Raw genomic sequence first — 18,887 nt, 5'->3', positions numbered from 1 at the left:
TTAATTACACATCAAGCTGTTACAGAGAAACATTATCATTCATTTGCAGTTGATCTAACACATGTAACTTCAATAGTCACTCCTTATTAGCTATGTTTTTGGGAAATATCTGTCTCTTTAGCTGCTAAATGCTGCACTATGTTCACAAGCTAGATGCTAACTGTGTCTGTTTGCTGCTCACTGAAAACAGCTGCCTGCAGCAGCTTAAGATGAAGCTTTCAGAGTGTTGATAGAATACAAAAACAGTAAAGTTGTGGACAAGGAGGCAAAAACACTATAAAGCCAAGGTGAGCTACGAGCGACACATTGTTTTCACATTGTGCATTTCACATTTTACATTGTAAAAATATTGTTTATATATAAATAATATATAAATATTGATGTTGACAAACAAAGAATGTCTTTTGCAGTCAGCATCCAGAAATCTTTTCCCTCATTATACTGCTTTATGCTTTATGCTCTGTTATAAATGCTACACAACACAACGGCACTCTGACTTTTTACATTATTTTAATGAGGAGCTTTAGGTATACATCTGTGACTCGACATGACACTTATACTTTACCAACTCTAAGATGCTTTGTCTCTCAGACCACCTGTGGGGGTGGTCATGGTACTTTAATGCATCTTGGGTATCCAAACGCAGAAATATGTATATACCGAAGTAATAGTTTGAATGAAAATACAGAGATCTGACACTCACTTGCGAGCCAAGTATCCACGGCACACAGACTGGAAGTAGATGATGATGTCAGTAATCTTCAGATCTCTCTCCTCCTCCAGGTGAGCCAGAACACCAGTTCTGAAGAAGATCTTACTCTGGCCAATACGGAACAGGTTTGGGTCCAGCTCCAGGGCTCGGATCTATAAAATACACACGAAGAGTTGTTGACAATGCACCTTTGTGGGCAGAGTTAAATTTACATTATGGGAAGGAAATATTTCTTGTCAAATGTGTCAACAGTTTACTATCAAATATTTAGTCCCTGTACAATAACTCCAGGTGTAGAAATGTGTCCTATGCCCCCCAGTTCCTACACCAGTTCTTCAAATTCTTTACCTCTGCAGAATACACAGTATGTTATCTTTTCCATGGTAGCAGTTTTAAAACTGATATACAGCAAAAAAGCTCTACCATTCTCTCACAGGCTTGTTTCCCATCCATAAATCCTTTGGGGATAGCGTTGGGTGTCAGGATCTCATATCTGTGAAAGTAAACATAAATATAAAGTGAAAATGAAAGTTTTCCGCTGTGTAAAAAGAAGTTACAGAGTTCAGAAAGCTTTCTTTATGTTTGTTACCTCTGTCTAAACTCCTGGAAGACGATGCGGTTGGGGAAGCCCTGTCTGCAGATGCGAATCCCCTCTAGGACTCCATTACACCTCAGCTGGTCCAGAACCAAGTGAGGCTCCAGTTTACCAGCCTGAAGGAAAAGACACAGACACCATCAGGAACAGAAAGAAGACTATTCATACTTTTCTATTTCTATTGTACAATGTCTGCTCTACTAAGAGAGTCTGAATGTGACATTGCCTCCAGAGGCGTGAAATGTGAGACAAAATGACTTTTTTGGTCTACAGGTCAACATTAATGGATTTCCTTGGAAATAGTCAAATAACTATTTTTTCCATGAAAACTGGACTAGGACCAATGTGACAGCTGGTAGACAATTATAACATAATAAAATGAGTTACAGGTCCTTCTTCTAATAAATAAGTTTAGATTATGTATGATTATACATAAGGATGATTATGTATTTACTCTTTTTTCATGGTTGGGGATGATGCAGCGGACAAAGTTGGGGTTGGTGTTCCTCAGTGTGGCCATGAGCTTGGTGAGCGACTCCTTGTAAAGCTGCCCCACTGTACGAAACATGCCCTTTTTTGTTTTGTAGGTGGCGCCAAAGGCTGTCTCATTCATCCCTGCCACCTGGTCCAGGCCCACGATGCGGTCAACTGGTGGGGAGATTGGGGGGGGGAGACTGGTTAGAGTGGGAAGACTTCATGGGGAGCAGAGAAGCACTGCAGGAACAGCTGTAGCAGTAACAATGTAGCTACATGACCAAGTGCAGATGGATGAAAAAGACATTACACACTAACAACATCAGCAGTCTAACAAAGTAGCATTCAAAGTCAAGAACTACCACTAGGTTCTGCAGATGGAGATGGAGCACGTAGCATATCTATACCTATGCATTCAGGGCTCTATATGTTGTGTTACCTTGGAGGGAAGCATCATTTTCCAATATGATTTACTTACTAATCATTAACAAAGTTTAATTCCAAAAATTTAAATGCTCTTGTCTGGTCCAAGTGGATGATGCTTGATGGCAGCTGGTGATGGAAGCTTTTCAACATTTTGCTGCTTATAAACACAAAACCTGCATCAACGAGGAAGGGACATCTAGTGGTGAAGTTACAGATTGCAACCATATGAATACAGCTCAGCCTCCCAAGCATGTAGGAGAAAGTATGGTGGCTGTGACCCTTAAAGGCCCCATCTAGAGCCAGTGCTTGGTTTGTCTGTTCTGGGCTACTGTAGAAACATAGCAGTTCAACTTACAAACTGTACAAGAGGACCTGCTGTGTCCATAGATAAAACGGCTCATTTTAAGATATAGAAAACACAATTCTTATTTTCACTCTTGACCTTTAATTGACGTCAATCAACAGAAAATTTAATTTTCTGGCCAAATTTGCTGGTTCCAACTACTCAAATGTGAGAATTTGATGCTTTTCCATGTCTTACTTTATGGTTAGTTGAATATCTATGGGTTTTGGACTGTACAAAATATTTGAAGATGTCACCTTGGAAATTGTCATGGGAATTTTTACAGTTTTTGATGTTTTGTAGAGCAAACAATTAATAAAGAAATAATTGGTAAAATAAAAAATCACTGGGGTACCATTTCAAAGGTCATATTTTTGTTACTGTCAACAAATCCAAAGAAATTTGTACTAAAGATGCAATTCTCAAAAACAGGTTACAATTATACGAGTGTACAACGTAGTTTCATTTGTAAAAAGAAATAATTTAATTTGAAAGATTAACTTCTTACTCAAACAGGAATAAATTGTGTATTTTTGGTGCTCTAGTGAGTATTTACAACCCAAATAAACCACAGTTCTCATTTTCACTGTGAAAAAGGACCATTTCAGCAAGTGCAACAGCCTAACTCAGTGATATGCTGGGGCTCTATAGCACAAAGGAATAAGATAAATGGGGCTTTGGATACACAGACAAATAGTTTGTGAGATCAATTCATTATTGGTTTTTCATGGTAATTCTTGACAATAAGAACGATAAGAACCAGAATCACCCATCAAATAATGGATATTTTTATAATTTGTCAGTAAATCAGTAGACTTACTCTAAAAAATGACAAAGCACACAAGTTATTATGACTTTACACTCAACTATATTATGTCACTTATTAATGTCCCACTGAATAAATTAAAGTTAGAAGTATTTGATGAGTCACAGACAGCTGGAGTTTCAACATTTAAACTGAAATGATGTATGGTTTTCTGTCTGGACCCTTTATACTGACGTCTGAGCTCAGAGCCAAAGCAAATACCAACATCTGGATTCAATTTCCCGCTACTGTGATCCTATATAGGAAGGAGGGAGGCGGGAAATTAATGTCATTATGCTTTCTTCAGTCAAGCTTCAAATCCTTAATTTGCTTCTGGATGTATCACTTGACAGAGGAAGGACAAAAACAGAAATCAGCTATGAAGTCCAAACAGCTGCACTACATCCAAAACACTTGCTTCAGAGCTATTGACCATACAAAGATCACAAGACCCATATCAGCCTACAAAAACTATGATTAAAGCACACAGTTTATTCTACCTTAACTTGTTTAGGAATTAGGCACTACTGCTTTCGCCTGAGACAAGGGAACCATGCAGCCGGGAAGCAAATGGGAGCCATTGTAGCTATGACGGACACAGCGCCGGCTGAAGCATGAAACATACAGCCAGATCTGGGCAAAAATATACCAGCACACTTTCAATAAGTTAACCTGCTTGGGAAGCGCTTATATTTAGCCTACCAAGCACCTTGAGAACCAAAACTGTTCATTTTCAGCTACAATTATTTTGGCCCAGGTCTGCTACAGCACGACCCAGTCATTCACCTGCCGGCTCATCCAGACTAGTGACATTGTCATAGAATGAAGCCCTTTGAATGGTCTGAATCTCTACAACACAGAGAAAGAGACAGGGAGGGGAGGGTGATGTTAAAATAATTCTTAGAAATCATTAATGTGTAGGCCTGGGTCAACAAGGCAGACAGTTGCTGTTAGTAGGCTTGTGTGAGAGACATATTGACATGCTGGTTAACCGAATAAGCTACAGGTACATACACAATGAGACTTAAAGGATGTGCTACTAAAATTGATTCTTTCTAGTATCTAATACTGTAGAAAGTGTTTAGAGATACAGAAGTAGCAGCTTACCATCTTTCCAAAGTTCAGCCACAAATTTGTCAGTTGACTGATGCAGAAGCGTTGCCACATTGTCATTCAGGGGGTCCATGTTCTTCATTAGCCACTCGTCTGCCTTATAGTCCACCTGTAACAAGGAAGTGGAACAACTCAGCGAAATGGACAAAACTAATAACTTAGTTATAGTCTGACTAATACTGGAGTTTTGAAATACTGATACCGATATTTGGGATTCAATCAGAGAACAATATAGCTGTAAAAAAAAATGTAATTAAGTCCCACAAGGCTTCAAACAAATGTTGGTAAAAACTGACTCATTCATTTACACATGAAAACTGTGAATCCAAATATCTTGAATATGAGAATTTGGCCAGTATGTTAATGGAGAGGGAATCAATAATCCTGATTCATCATCTGTGTCGAGCTTTAAAGGATTTGGATGAAGACAAGAACTCTAAATTCCTCGTTAGCAAAACACAGATGTATTGTTATCTCTATATACTTCCTCTTTGATGTCCGAGCATCAAGCAGACTGTGCAAACCGCAGCAGTCCTCTCTGGCCTCACCCTCCTCTCTCCCTCCTCTATTTTCTGAGTTTCTATTTGAGTAATAACTGAAATAATGTCTCCTTTACATAGTTTATGCATCAGAGCGCACGTTTATTTTTCAAGAGGTCACACATTCTTTAAAGGAAATAAAGGGATTTTATGAAAAAGGTTTGTAGCAGCAGTCTATATGTGCCTGGGATGCTCAAACATCTATCCAATAAACTAACTCCAAACACTGACTTCATACACAGGAGGAAACACTTGTAGTGATTCAGATGGGGGGGTACCTATGCTGACAACAGTAACAACATTTGGCTTCATGGTGCTGCAGATTTTTCTCCACAGCAGACGTTCTTAGAGCTCAAATCTGTGTTTGACTGATTGTGGTGTAAAACGACACAGGCCACATAATGGTAAGCAGATGTGTTGGTCAGCAGGTTTCTCTGCAAGACAAATGCAAAGTTGTGTTGCATAATACCACTGACAAAATCCAAATCCACGCTCATACAGTGTCATATAAATCCAAACCAGGACTCAGTATTTCCCTGAAATCCCACCACAGGAGAACTTTCCGTCATTGTTTAATCTGAGCCGCTGACCAGCAGCAACTTTTCACTTGCTGTTTCAACTTTGCAGGAGAAGATCCGTGAGGAAAAGAGAAGTTTTTCAAAAATATGAAGGTAGACAAAATTAAAGAAGTTTGGTCCAACACAGAACAAAATTACAATAAGAAATAATATTATATGTCAAAAATATTTCTGAGCAAAACAACTACCTTTATATTGACATACCTTACGAGTTGTAATGGCTATGATTATCAATATGATTACCTTTCCCTATGTGTCTGTGTTAGGGATGGTGAGATTCACACATCAGTGCACCCACATACAAGCTCCAGATCACCCGAATAAAAGAAGTGTACATTGGCTACAATGTGGGATGAGTTTACAATGCATTGTTTCTAACACCTTTGCATCTGTAAAATGTTTATATTTAGATTTATTGCTCCTTTCTGAAATGTTTCTCAAGCTCCTTAAGAAGAACCAAAGAAATAAAATCAACCTATTTGTACCATATTGAATTGCATAGCATTATATTCCTTTGCGTCACACGCAATCGCGTTGAATCACATTGCATCACCAAAGGGGTGTATCGTATCACATTGGTAGTTTGTTCATTTGTATCTTTAATGTATGGGATCGTTGGCAATGCATCAAGAGGTGTATTGCATCAGCCTCAGTGATGGAGACGCACATCCCCCTTCTGTATTGGTGAGTGCTTTGTAGAAGAGAGCCTGATCTATGTTCTAAAAATAAGCTCCATAAAATGAAAGCTTCATCCTTTGGTAAACCGTAATTTCCGAGAGACACAATTTATTTTTTCTTTTCAAAAGCCACCAGGAGCTTTAAAAGAAACACAACAACAGTGTATTTTTCGTAAAGCAGAGAAAGAAATCTGTGTGATTTTGAAAGAGGTCAAACAAGCGCACCTTGCCGGCGTAGTGGATGATGCAGAAGTCGGCTTTGTCTTTGAGCTGGCGGGGCTTCTGGAACTTGGTGTGTGTGCCCTGCTCCTGGGTCAGCTTGTCTACAAAGGTCTTGTCTGTGGCTTTGGGGAACCAGCACTCTTCATCCAACAGAGCCAGCACTCCTGGAGGGTTTGCCTGAAGGAATATTAACACAGAACAGAACTCAAGACTTACAGTAAATGTGGCATTATTAGCATTTAGCTGCTAAATTATTTGTCAGCATAGCAAAATAATTCAAGAATACGTGGGAAAAAAATTTAAGTAGGTATGTTTCATGTTCTCATTGATGCTCGCAAATCACACTGACCGGCCTCTCAATGAGGTCGATGCAGGGCTGCAGGTCAAGGCCGAAGTCGATGAAACTCCACTCGATGCCCTCCCTCTGGTACTCCTCCTGCTCCAGGATGAACATGGTGTGGTTGAAGAGCTGCTGCAGCTTCTCGTTGGTGTAGTTGATACATAGCTGCTCAAACGAGTTCAGCTGTAGGGAGAAAAACAAGAAGAATACGTTCACTGGAAATGTGAAACGTAGATAAGACAACAACATGAAAAAACAAATATTATCATTAATTATACAGCACAAACTGTCTTCTTTAAAAATGTTAGTTTTTACATTAAGATTTTAATCCAAACCTGGAATATCTCAAAACCCGCAATATCCAGGATGCCGATGAAGGAGGCACCCTGCCGTTTGGTTCTGTCCAGAGCTTTGTTAATGCGATGAACTAGCCAGCGGAACAGACGCTCATATGTCGCTTTACCCAGGGCCTCGACAGCAAAGTCAGCCTGGAGGTAGAGAGAGAAAAGTAATAAAGACAATAGAAAGAGATACAGAACTGACACAGGGTTCCTCCTGCACAGAGAATTACGAGGCGGCCACCACTGTCAAATCTCGTGCCGCCCCCACGTGTTACTTATAAAAAGCATTGAAGGCACAGTACACATGCCCATGTGTGCACATGACCAGGATGGTACCATCTTCACCTCAATTTGAGCCAGTGGAAACCCTGTGACATGGCCAAAGTGCTCAACGAGCAGAGGCAGGTGGAGGATTGAGTATAATTGAGACATGCTTCCAGATCCCCGAGAGGATCTCTGCTCTACACTGGACGAATGGACTCATCTTGGCAAGACTGTACAGTTCATGTTCCACATGTTTTCTAAGTCAGACTTGTATCATTATATTACTAAAACAGCTGAGACAAGCCATATCCATTGAGCTGTAGCCATTATGATCAGAAGTCTGCAAGAGTACTGCAATTTAAATGGAAATGAAAGATTCATAAACAGGAGATGTACTTTGGAGCGGTTTCACTAAAGGTAAAACTAACCTTCCCTTGTGCCCAGTACAATATGAAACAAGGCACGATTATCAGATCAATGTTTTAAGCTTTTCTTCCCAAAATGCACCTTGGGAGTCGTACTTTTTTTTTTTATCAAAGCACCTGATGTTTTTTTTTTTAATGCACTTGCTAACTTTTGTACTGATCATTCAGAGATTATTCTCATCAGAGCTCCCCACCATCCAACACTGACAATGCAGACAATGAAACAGACTTGTACTGGATGAAAATAGCTCCTCAACTACGCACCTATTTCTCCATAATGAAATTTACCTGCACTGAAAACGGCTTCTTCAATTGCATTTCTATACAACAGATCAGTATTAGTGTTACTGATCTAAGCTGGCAACAAAAGATGATATACATCATGTTAGTCTGTAAAAAAGAAAAACTGACCTGCTCTTTAGTCTGTGCTTTCTGGACGTAGTCTCTTCCCACTTTGATCCTTGGGGACAGGATGGCTCTGGTGAACTCCATTACATTCATACCCAGCAGATGACATAACTTCTGAGCGGCTGAGAGGAGGACAAAGCACACAATAGGAACAAAAACAATTTATTTTAGGCCACAGAGGGAGATTCTCAAACATACTTGTATGGTAAATTATCTAGAAGACTAGAAATGAAACACCAAGGGGATATTGTTTGTTTTCAAGAGTGATTTGACAGAGAGTCTTATTTTGTCAATACTTATTCACAATTAGATGATTTGATTCATATTATTTCAAACCTAGAAACTGAAGTCAAATATTCACGTCAAAGAGGACAATGCTGTTTGCCTATTACTGATTAATGTTAGGATTTATCACAAATCTTTCAAAGATGTTTTCTTATGAAATGTAACAGAGGAAAATTCCATATTTTACATGGCTGGAACTTGTGGAAAAGCAGAAAAAGCTGGATCCGGTCTAGATCAGCCAAGTCTCACTACTAAAAAAAACAGCTGCTTCAGTCATGAGTTCTGCTCATCGCATTTGGGAATATCTGGCCGAGCTGCCGGCATTAGACTGATTCTCTCTCCCTGTCTCCCTCCTTTAAGTGCCAAATATGCAGTGCCACATGTGGAGGAACTGGAAGGCTGTGCCCCATTTCCTTCAGGAGTAAATCCACATAATGATGTGGCTTAATGGCAGGTTGACAAGGCTCAGGGAGAGAAAAGACATAAATCAACAGTTCCTCTGTTCTGTGGATGAGGTACGCAGTGTGAGGGAGGCAGGAAAAGAGAGAGGAGGGTTGAAGTATATATGGGAAGAGGAAAGGAGGAGGAGGAGGACGTGTTGACCTGTGAGGTTCAAGCTACGAGGTGATGAAGCAGATGTAAAAGGATTGCAGTGTGTGTTTCTGTGGGATACCTACCAGTATTATCAGGCATAGAGGCTTGGTCAGTGTTCCTCTCCTTCTTAAAGATGATGTTCCCAAACTGAAGCACCGAGGACACCACCTTCAACATGGCTACAGATATAAGAATCCAGAGAAAACAATATTACTATAGTATGACATCTCTTTAGTATCACATGAATGTGTTGCACTGAAACAGACAAAACGGGGTTTGTTTCATGGTTTTGGAGGGATTTAGAGAGGGGCTTAATTAAATAATTCTCTCTAGAACAAAAATCATTATAACAAATGTATAACAGCTTTCAAAAAACAAACAAACAAACAAACAAAACAAAAACAGATGATTTCTTAGTTCTTTGTCCACTTTAATAAATAACACAATACACACTACAGAAGCCAAAGAGGCGCTTACTGTCGATCTAGAACCAATTTCTTATCAAAAACACACCCAGAATCTCCTCATGGGCAAAGCTCATGATGTGCATGGCCTCCATGGTCTCCTGGAAGTTGTCTTTGTCCTGCTGGCCAGGGATCGGGATGTTACCGTTGGACAGGAAACGGTAGTTGTTGAACCCTTCCAAGAGCAGGTCCGCTGTGGAAAGAGAAATGGAAAAACAATTATGGTTACGATATAACTTTATTTTTCAAAAGGTGAGGACTCCTGCTGTAGACACACAAAAATTCTATGTAATAGAGCAGGTGACTGATGACTAAAATGCGAATTGGTGGCAAATCTTGGAATGAACATGAACTATGTAATGTTACATGTCTTTTAAATAGTTAAGCTGCTAAATAAACCAGAGTTATGAGAAATAAAAGCTCAGTATACTTACATTTGAGGTGCTCTCCAGCTCCAGCCAGCAGCTGGTAGAAAACGTGGAAGGTGCGCTCATCTTTGGCCTGACGAATAGCTCTGGATTTCTCCAGCAAGTCTGACACAGGATGGTCAAAGAATAAATCTATTTTGTAGGTCAGTCTGATGTAGAATCAACATAATATAAACATAAAACATCAGTTCCTCTATACACTTGGCAATTCCTAATGTACAGGTGTTCTGCTTCAATATTGGAAACAAATTTCTACAATAATTTTGTAATGATCCTATTGGATTCATCTTCATGTGTGTCCAGTAAACACTCCTGGCTAGCCTCTTCATAAACATCTCCTATAGTGTCTGTTAGCACACAGAAAGCTAGTAAATTCTAGTTTACAGTTTTAAAACAGGATACAGGTTTCAATATTGGCTCCAACAATGTATCCGGTGACATCAAAGTTGATCCGGATGAATTTCCCCTGCGCAGATGAACAGAAGATAAAAAGCTCATGAAGTGTACAAGACAAGATATACAGAAATCAATCGTCAACATAATGCCTCTGTTGTAACAGACACTACAGGCCTCATGGCGAGGAGCTGATAAGTCTGATGTTTGTAGAATAATTTACTTAAGAGAACATGATCACTGATGCAGATCATCTACATGGCTGATAATTATATTCTAGTAGAAGTACAAAATGTGTAAAATGGCATTTTAAAACAATAACAATAATGTTCATTATGTTTACAATTAAGTCCTGAGCCACACAGTACATGACAGGTCTACTGATCGAGTTCTCATTTATGGCAAGTGGAGAGATTTTCCGAAGTAACACTAATTTGTCTGATTCATTCACCACAGTAATTCTTAGGTTGAGGCTTTACTCATGTCCCTCTTGTCCTACGTCACCATTAAGAAGTCTGCTGAGTGTGGTTGCCTCCAGCCTTAAAGGATCCAGTACATCAAAGACATCATTAATGACTAGCATGTGGCCTGTGTAATTACTTACAGGAAAAGTAGGATAATTCAATTACTTCTACATCAGTTTTACCTCGGCTTGTTCTCTGAGACACAACTTTCTAGAAGACACAAACATGTCACCTAAATCTGATTCAGGTACAGAATTAAGCCAAGGTGATGCTGTGACAGGAGGAGGCTTTGTGAGACATAGCGCCTCTCTTCATGAATATAATTTATCTGTACTTACAAAACGTGATGAGTTGTCATTTTTCACTGTCTTAGCATTCCCAAAGGACTCAAGGATGGGGTTGGCTTGTAAAAGCTGACGTTCCAATTCACCCTGAAACAAACAGAAGGACGTTACAGCAGTTCTTTGTTCTCAAATGAAAGCCAAAAACAAGACAAAAAAATATCTGAAAAAACATACACATGCAGATATTTGAATACGTGTCATGTGTTTTATACAGAAAGAACCCACATATACTATCCCTGTGCGTAAACTGATCATACAAAGCCAGAGAGAAGATAATGACTTCTAAACAACCTAATTGTTTATAGTTAATTGTTCACACACAAGGTGCTGGTTATATTTGGTGAATTCTTACTGGTCTACTAGTTTTTGTGCCTCAAAGTAACAGCTACACAGCTACACTGTGGACGTTAAACACAATCTGACTTCACTAAATTTTAACATTTTGAAATTAAAAAAACATAAAAAATATTCAATAACTCAGCACAGAGATAATGACAGTATATTACCATGATAATAGTAAAGTATATAGTTCTATTATAATAACAATGACTTCCTTTTTTTCTCTTAATGTGAACACACCATTTGAAAACCAGTATAAAGAGGTAACATCTTTATGTGATAAAAGATTTAAATGAGAAACAAAAACTAAAGTTCAAGGGGAAATCCTTGTTTGCAGATCAGTTAAAGGTTCTGACTTTATCTGATCAGTGCCGAAACAATGTTGTTTGACAAAATAACAGCTTATAAAATGTGAAACTTCACCAGAGGGATTTATGTTCTGACACTTTATAGACTAAACAATTAAGAAAACAATGTGATCATATTTAAGGATTCAAAATGCTGAAACTATTAGTTCTTGGCACTGGACTTTAGTCTTTTGGACTTTTTGTATTTTCTCAAGCACATAAAATATAAACTGATCCCATAACTGTGGAGATCATAAAAACATTTCACAACTCCATTCATTCCATCCGCAGAACTTTTATCTTTTGAAGTTTAAACAAGCCAGACAGCCACTCTATCATGTCAAGAAGAATGTGTCCACAACACACAACAGAAACACTTTTCTTTTTTTTTTTACTTTAAGAGGCTGAAGAAATAAAAATGCAACTTATGCAGATGTTTGGACAGGTGGCCCACTGTGTTCCAATCAAAGCCACATTGTGGGCTTTGTCATGACCAGAGAAGAGAAAAACAATTTCTTCTGCAATGTTACTTCACTTCTTGTGGCTGAGTGGAATATTTTCCCATTACGTCAAAAATAGCTGCACACACTGAATGTTTGAGGAGGCCATTTTCCACCAAAGGGAACTCTGCGGGATGAGGAATCAGCAATGCACTCAGGATGTGAGACATGTAATGTGATCTTTGGCCGGACAGCACGATGGGCTGCTTTTAATTGAGTTTTTGAGCAGCTCGAATGAAGCAGGGCTGAACTGGATAAACCTGGTCCTCTTCCAGTGATCAGAGCAATGGAAAGGCCCACAGGAGCAGAGGATTCAAACCAAAAACCTTTGTTTCTACATAAACACGGGCCTGCGGTGTAACTTAGTAGTTAAAATTGTTCATTGGCAACATCTACCCATCTGTGTGGTCTGCTGTACACACACAAAAACAAAGAGCAGATTACAAACACCAGTGGGGGGCCAATTTAGCAGCATTAGAAGCTGACCCACATTCCTGTTGCAGAGCGAGTATGTCAGAAATCTGACAGCCAACAGAGCTGGCTCCTCCACTTCAGATGGCCAATTGTTGTGTAGCTGTGATAAAATACCAGCAAACTGAGACGCCTCAAAACTACTGAGAGACACACTGCAGTCATTTTTAAGCTAAAAAGACTCCTCATCATCTCCTTCAAACTAATAATTTTTTAAACTTGTCTGACTTTATAAAAAAATATTACAGGTCATAGCTACACGTTTGTTTCTCATCAAAGGTCCGGCTGTTTGGCAGGCCACTGAGTAGTGCTTTAAGGCAGATTGAGTGGAGTCAAAGAGGATCAGTCAAAACTGTTCCGCTAAATCTTATGAGGCCAGTTGTGGACGTGTGTTCACTGCTTAACGTCGGCTCCAGAGTTCACGAGGCCAGACAAATATTACAAGTCGCTCTTTTCACCAGCAGGAAAAAAGGAGAGCACTCCTTACGCAATGGCACAAAGTATTTCAATCTGGACAGAAACAAGTTAAAGTGGAGAACTCTGGGCCAAAATAGATTTGAGGCTGACTCTAACTCCGTGAGTAAGAAAGGTCTAAAGAGGGTTCTGCGTCATACAGGTCTAGGTCAAGTGATTAAGATGAGCAGGCTTGAAAACCAGTGAACTACTTTAATCATACTTAACATAAATTCAAGCTTACTATCTTGTGATGTAACTATTGTCTAGTTTCTTACATCCTGTTACTGTCTGTGCAGTAAATAAAAAGATACATCCACCAAATGGGAGGATTATTGTGAAGTGAAAAGTACTGATGATTTCATCCACAAAGTCTCTTATGGCTAGGTGCTGTAGGCGGGCAGTGTACATATAGGCCTACAGTATGGCTGATACGATTTAAAAAGATTTGAGACTTGCATAATTAACAGTATTAATAGTCTATATCAAGTGAAAGTTTAAGCTACCAGCTGTAATGCCATCATTAAATATAACAGGCTGTAGCTAATTTGCTTCAATTCTGTGAGTTGGTGAAACATCAAAAAGGAAATCCCCATGGCCTTGTTAATATTCTCTGGTAAATTTATGATTTGGCAAAGATGATTTCTCTGAATAAGAAACAGCACAAAAAATAGGAAAAAGCTGTGTGTTTTTTGCTGTTCTTCTACATAAATGATCTGGGTGATTGCCTCATTAATTTCAGAGAGGTAGCTAGCTGTTAGTTGTTGAATGTGAATGACAGCTAATGTGGGAATTTTCCTGTTAAAACTTTAAAGTGCATCATATCATCGTTTTAAACTTATCACCATAAAATAATTGTAATCTTTAGATTTTGGGGCTTGTCTTGTTAGTCTGTGAGGCCAACGATAGCAGCTACAGTACAGAGCTGTCAACAGTAGTTGTACAATTTACTGGCAGTTATTATGACTGTTAATAAACGTAACACCACTTTGAATTATGTAATTATATTTGAATATTGTCGACGTGAAGTATACCACTGATGTTCCATCTTCTAATCTACTACTAAGTAGATCTACTAAGGAGTTCACTTGTCATTGACTGACTGATGAACCGTGGGAGGACATCAACAACAAACTGCTCAATTATTTCATCATGTAGAAACAAAACAAGTTTGTGATTCTTGGTACAATCACATCTTGGATAGAAGCAATTTCAAGCGCAGTCAAAATATAAAATAATCCCTAGTCAACAGATAATTGAGCTGTGTTGTGGGATTTCAACCATACATCACTGAAAATCTTCCCAAATGACAAGCTGGGGCATTGATCTATTTTTAGGCCACCAGGAACCAAACTGGAAACTTAAGTGTTAACATGCCAACAGGGATGCAATGTTAATAACCTGCTTCATTATATAGGCAGATATATAACATGGGATCCATCAGCCTCATGGTAGGCCATTAGTTTATTACATGAAGCTTAGAGCAATGATTGATTTATATAAGAAGTGATGTCCTCACATTGCAAGTAATGTAAATGTCTGAAAGAAGTAGCTCCTAAGAACTCAGTGAGGACAAGAAGTACAACATGCAATGCACAAGTTAAAGCAAAACTACAGCAGGTGGATGGAAAATCACCCGATTTCAGGCAATATTAATATTAGTTAATAGTCAGTTATTTTTTAGTGTAAAGAGTAGGTGGTAACAGAGTGGGTAAAGCACCCCTTTAATATTGTAAGTGAGGTGAGATAGGTGAAAAACTACATACTACTCACATAAAACAGGGGTCCACTCTGTAGGATATGGGGAGATTCAATTGTTATTATGGCGAATAATAAATTGCATTAATGTCATGGATACAAATTAACTTGTAGTTCAAGCTTAACATTTTTAAAAATGATAAATTAGCGTAAGAATCTAAGCACAACCTACAGCTGTCTGTGGATGGAAATTAGCAACACGTGTTATTATAATACGTCAGGGTCTGCACCCTCAAGACCCAGATTACTGCTGGTGTCCTGTGTTAACAGGTAGTTCATTGTTTCCGCTCAGGTAGACTGTAATTCAGTCATAGGTTAGGTGGCCACAAGAACTACCTGCAGACTTATTCTGAGACTTATTCTTATGGATGTACTAAACTGATGCTTATAAGCAAGACAAGATGTGGTCACTATCTTAAGATATGACAGTCTAAAACACAGATGAGATACATGCCATGCTATAATACAAGTAATAGGCATTTTAACTTTTTTTTACAGCAGCAGAAATGGCTATGTTTGATACAGCACAAAATTACATCCAAGGCTCAATATTTAGCTACCACAAACAACAAAAACAACATGCATGTGACTATGTTTCACTGAGTGTGAACCACAATAACGGCGAGCAAATCTACAGTATTGCACATCTGAACAAATTAAGTCATTCACATAAAACACAATAATCATGCAAGTTTTAAAATGTACTCACAACTGCATTTTGTGCCTGACAGAGAGAGACAATGTAAATGCTAAATATGCTGTTTTTGGACCAGACGTTTTAACTCAATAACAGTGGTGTCTTTGAACTTGAACACCATTTGATGAGCCCTTAGTGGGCTCATGTCAAACAGATATTGTATAAGCCTATTTTAGATAAAGTAAGTTTGTTTGAGAGGAAAATGTGAGTGTAGCATGCACATGAACATGGTGTAGAAGAAAGCATGAAGACTTGCCTGTAGTTTCACTGGTTTAGGTGATTCTGGCTGTTTGTTACAGATAAACAAATGCAAATTGTTAGATTGTCTGCACACACATTTGGTGCACAAAGCCACATCGGCTACTACAGGTTTTGGTATCTCAACTTATACCTGTACTATTTGTAATCATCAGTACATCTCGGTAACTTGTGACTTCATTATAATCTCAACGAAACCCACAACAATCCCACCTCGACCAAACTGCTCATTACTTATTTCTACTAATTGTAACTCTAGTTACAGCATTATATAATGTCAAGAGAATTAACTGCTCTTAAGGTGTCGTGGGGACATACAAAAAAATCATAGGGCATAGTGGTAGTGCTTTTATTTTTCATACAACATTAAGGTCACATTTCTATGGGCTCATTCAGTTCAGTTCATGGCTTAGAGCAGGCACTGCTAACATCAATTAGAGAGATGAGAAAGGAAAATACTCACAGGAATGTTGTGGTCTTTTCTTCCTTTGTGGGAGGAGGCAACATGTGCCAGGTACTGAATGACCTTTTTTGTGTTTTCAGTCTTTCCAGCTCCTGACTCACCTCTGAGAGACAACAGAAGACAATGCACACAACAACAGACATCCTCAGAATAGTGTGTTTGAACCGTTTACGTCTGCGCCTTAGCCACTCTGTGATCTTAAAATCCTGATCAATAAAACTAACACGTACTGTACTGTTACCCTGTCCTATTTTCCACTACAAAGAAAGGCACAAATATAATCCTAAAACTCAAACCAAAGCTGGTGTGTATCTAATGATGTGAGTCTTTCTCTGCAATATTTTTTGAGCGTCAGCCCGGTTGAGGCCTGTGGTTCCTGGCGTGTGGATGTGCAGCCGGCTTTTCACTGCTCTGTCACACAGGGACCATGGCATAGAAAAACAGGACAGACATCTTCTCAAGGCCTCCAAGCCATGCACAAACTTTTGGGGGAGCAGTTTAGATTTAGATCATACTTGAGGTTTTACAGTAAGTGCAAATTTTCATACACCAAGTATGCACAAAATATTGTTTTGCTTTCAGATAGAGTGAGTGTGATGTGGCTGGGAGTAAAGAATGGGAGAGCGGTGTGTAAGTGCTGTGAGTGTCAGAGGGTAATCATGGAGGAGTTATGTCAATGTCTCTGTTGCTGGTCTTGGACTGCTGGGTGTTAGATTCCTCAGCTCCCCTATTTCAGCCATAAAAAGAGGGAGTGCTGACTTAATCATGTGTTTAATTCAACGTAATACAATAACCATGTAATAAATGCTAACCAGTGAAGCTAATACTATATTTTACTGCGTGTGAGAGCTGTTACTTTTAATTTTTAATTTGAGGATTGATTAAGATTAGGTTACTCAGGTTTGATTTTAATTTATTTTATTAATGTGTAAATTGTGATTTTTTTCAAACTTTGTTACTAATGACAACTCTCCAACGTGTTTACGCTTTGTTTGTGGTGGTGTAACCCTAACCCTCAGTTATTTTGACCCCTGTGTGTGTATATAAGGGACAAAATAACATGAGCACCTCTCCAGTAACCCTGCGTGAGTAAAAGGGCTGCTGCGTGGCTTATATCTTGATACCCTCTCTGGCATTTTCTTTGCTGACACTGCTGTCATCTGCAGACACTTGTCACTGAAAAGACGCCAGGGGGGCTGTGTAGCAGAAATGTCAGGCATTTCTCAGACCCACAGTTCTCACTTTTCTCTCAAGTAGTGACAGTCTGGCCTGTGTCACAATTTAAAATAACTGTTTAGGCCCCGGGGCAGCTGGTTCACTTGCACTCTTCCTGACCTTGTGTAATTACCAGTAAATGCTTTATTGTCACTTTCAACTTTTAATTCAGACACAAAGAGACATAAAAAGCCACAGAGAAATACAGTGGGGCTAAGTCTTGGGCCATGGTACCTACAATTGTATTAGCAACAATAACTTGAATATGCTGCAATAACAACTGTTCCAATAAAGCACAAAAAGTATTTATATGAAACTGAAAATATAAAATAAATGAATCAAGTTGACTGAGCTGCTATACTCACGTGCAAAGAATGGATTGGTCCTCTCGATCTGTGGGAGACAAGAAGAGGAGGAAAAAAGAGTCAAGCTCAGCAGTCTCTCTTTGATTCAGTCTCTACTGTGCTTTCACAAGGTTTGACTGACAACCTCATCACCAAAACACTGCACCGGACGTAAACTCTTATCAGCAGATTGTGGATTTGAAGGTCAAAGTAAAGCTTAGTGTGTGGATGTGAGTGTGCTATCAAATGTTTTTAAATATCATGTTTTTTACAACTCGAGACTAGTTTTTTATCAGGGAGACAGAATTACTTTTGTCCGGGCCTATTTTTCAGTAGGCTCAGGCTTCACAGCGTTTCACCACATGTATTTCCTGGAACGCAATGTCAGAAATGCAGAAAAGTGGCACTGTGATGTCAAATCACTGCATGGGAGAGATAAGGCAACTGTAATGTCAGCCTTATATTGGTAAATACATGGTGCAGACGGAGTTTAATTTTGAGACTTGGACTTGGGCCAGTAACCCCTAATTTTACATTGAGAACAGATTGGATTGATGACTCCTAGAATGGTGACAATTCAGTCTGCTTTGAAAGATTTAATAGGATGAATTGCTACCTTCAATTTCATTTCACAACTTAAAAGGTATGAATTTACTATAATTATAATAATAATAATAATTTGACAGCGTACGCATGTGTTCTTCAACGCACACCGAATCGTCACAGACATGACAATGGCATCAGAAGTGATTGCATATTGTTGATATTAATAACGGTAGGCTATGTTTTCATCTTGCAGAATGCTACC

General features: G+C 38.9%; 1 protein-coding gene across 3 annotated transcripts in view; it reads right to left on the bottom strand.

The window, feature by feature from the left end:
* LOC127354065 (myosin-10) overlaps window positions 1–18,887 on the bottom strand; it is a 58,437-nt gene that overhangs the window by 18,617 nt on the left and 20,933 nt on the right. The window contains exons 4-22 of one of the 3 annotated variants that reach the window (XM_051383679.1): window positions 18,101–18,128; window positions 16,521–16,623; window positions 16,056–16,085; window positions 15,812–15,826; window positions 15,118–15,135; window positions 11,229–11,321; window positions 10,436–10,499; window positions 10,040–10,138; window positions 9,655–9,798; window positions 9,225–9,320; window positions 8,266–8,384; window positions 7,160–7,312; window positions 6,834–7,007; window positions 6,488–6,661; window positions 4,463–4,577; window positions 1,762–1,955; window positions 1,302–1,423; window positions 1,136–1,205; window positions 704–864 (exon numbers count right to left, since the gene is read on the bottom strand). In XM_051383679.1, coding sequence (XP_051239639.1) covers window positions 704–864; window positions 1,136–1,205; window positions 1,302–1,423; window positions 1,762–1,955; window positions 4,463–4,577; window positions 6,488–6,661; window positions 6,834–7,007; window positions 7,160–7,312; window positions 8,266–8,384; window positions 9,225–9,320; window positions 9,655–9,798; window positions 10,040–10,138; window positions 10,436–10,499; window positions 11,229–11,321; window positions 15,118–15,135; window positions 15,812–15,826; window positions 16,056–16,085; window positions 16,521–16,623; window positions 18,101–18,128 — 1,972 coding nt within the window. The remainder of the gene's footprint in view (window positions 1–703; window positions 865–1,135; window positions 1,206–1,301; window positions 1,424–1,761; window positions 1,956–4,462; window positions 4,578–6,487; window positions 6,662–6,833; window positions 7,008–7,159; window positions 7,313–8,265; window positions 8,385–9,224; window positions 9,321–9,654; window positions 9,799–10,039; window positions 10,139–10,435; window positions 10,500–11,228; window positions 11,322–15,117; window positions 15,136–15,811; window positions 15,827–16,055; window positions 16,086–16,520; window positions 16,624–18,100; window positions 18,129–18,887) is intronic. The other 2 variants (XM_051383680.1, XM_051383681.1) reach the window with 2 other exon arrangements.

The sequence above is a fragment of the Dicentrarchus labrax genome, unplaced genomic scaffold (assembly GCF_905237075.1).
Source record: "Dicentrarchus labrax unplaced genomic scaffold, dlabrax2021, whole genome shotgun sequence".
Taxonomy (NCBI): Eukaryota; Metazoa; Chordata; class Actinopteri; family Moronidae; genus Dicentrarchus; species Dicentrarchus labrax.
This window is presented reverse-complemented; position numbering and strand designations above follow the sequence as displayed.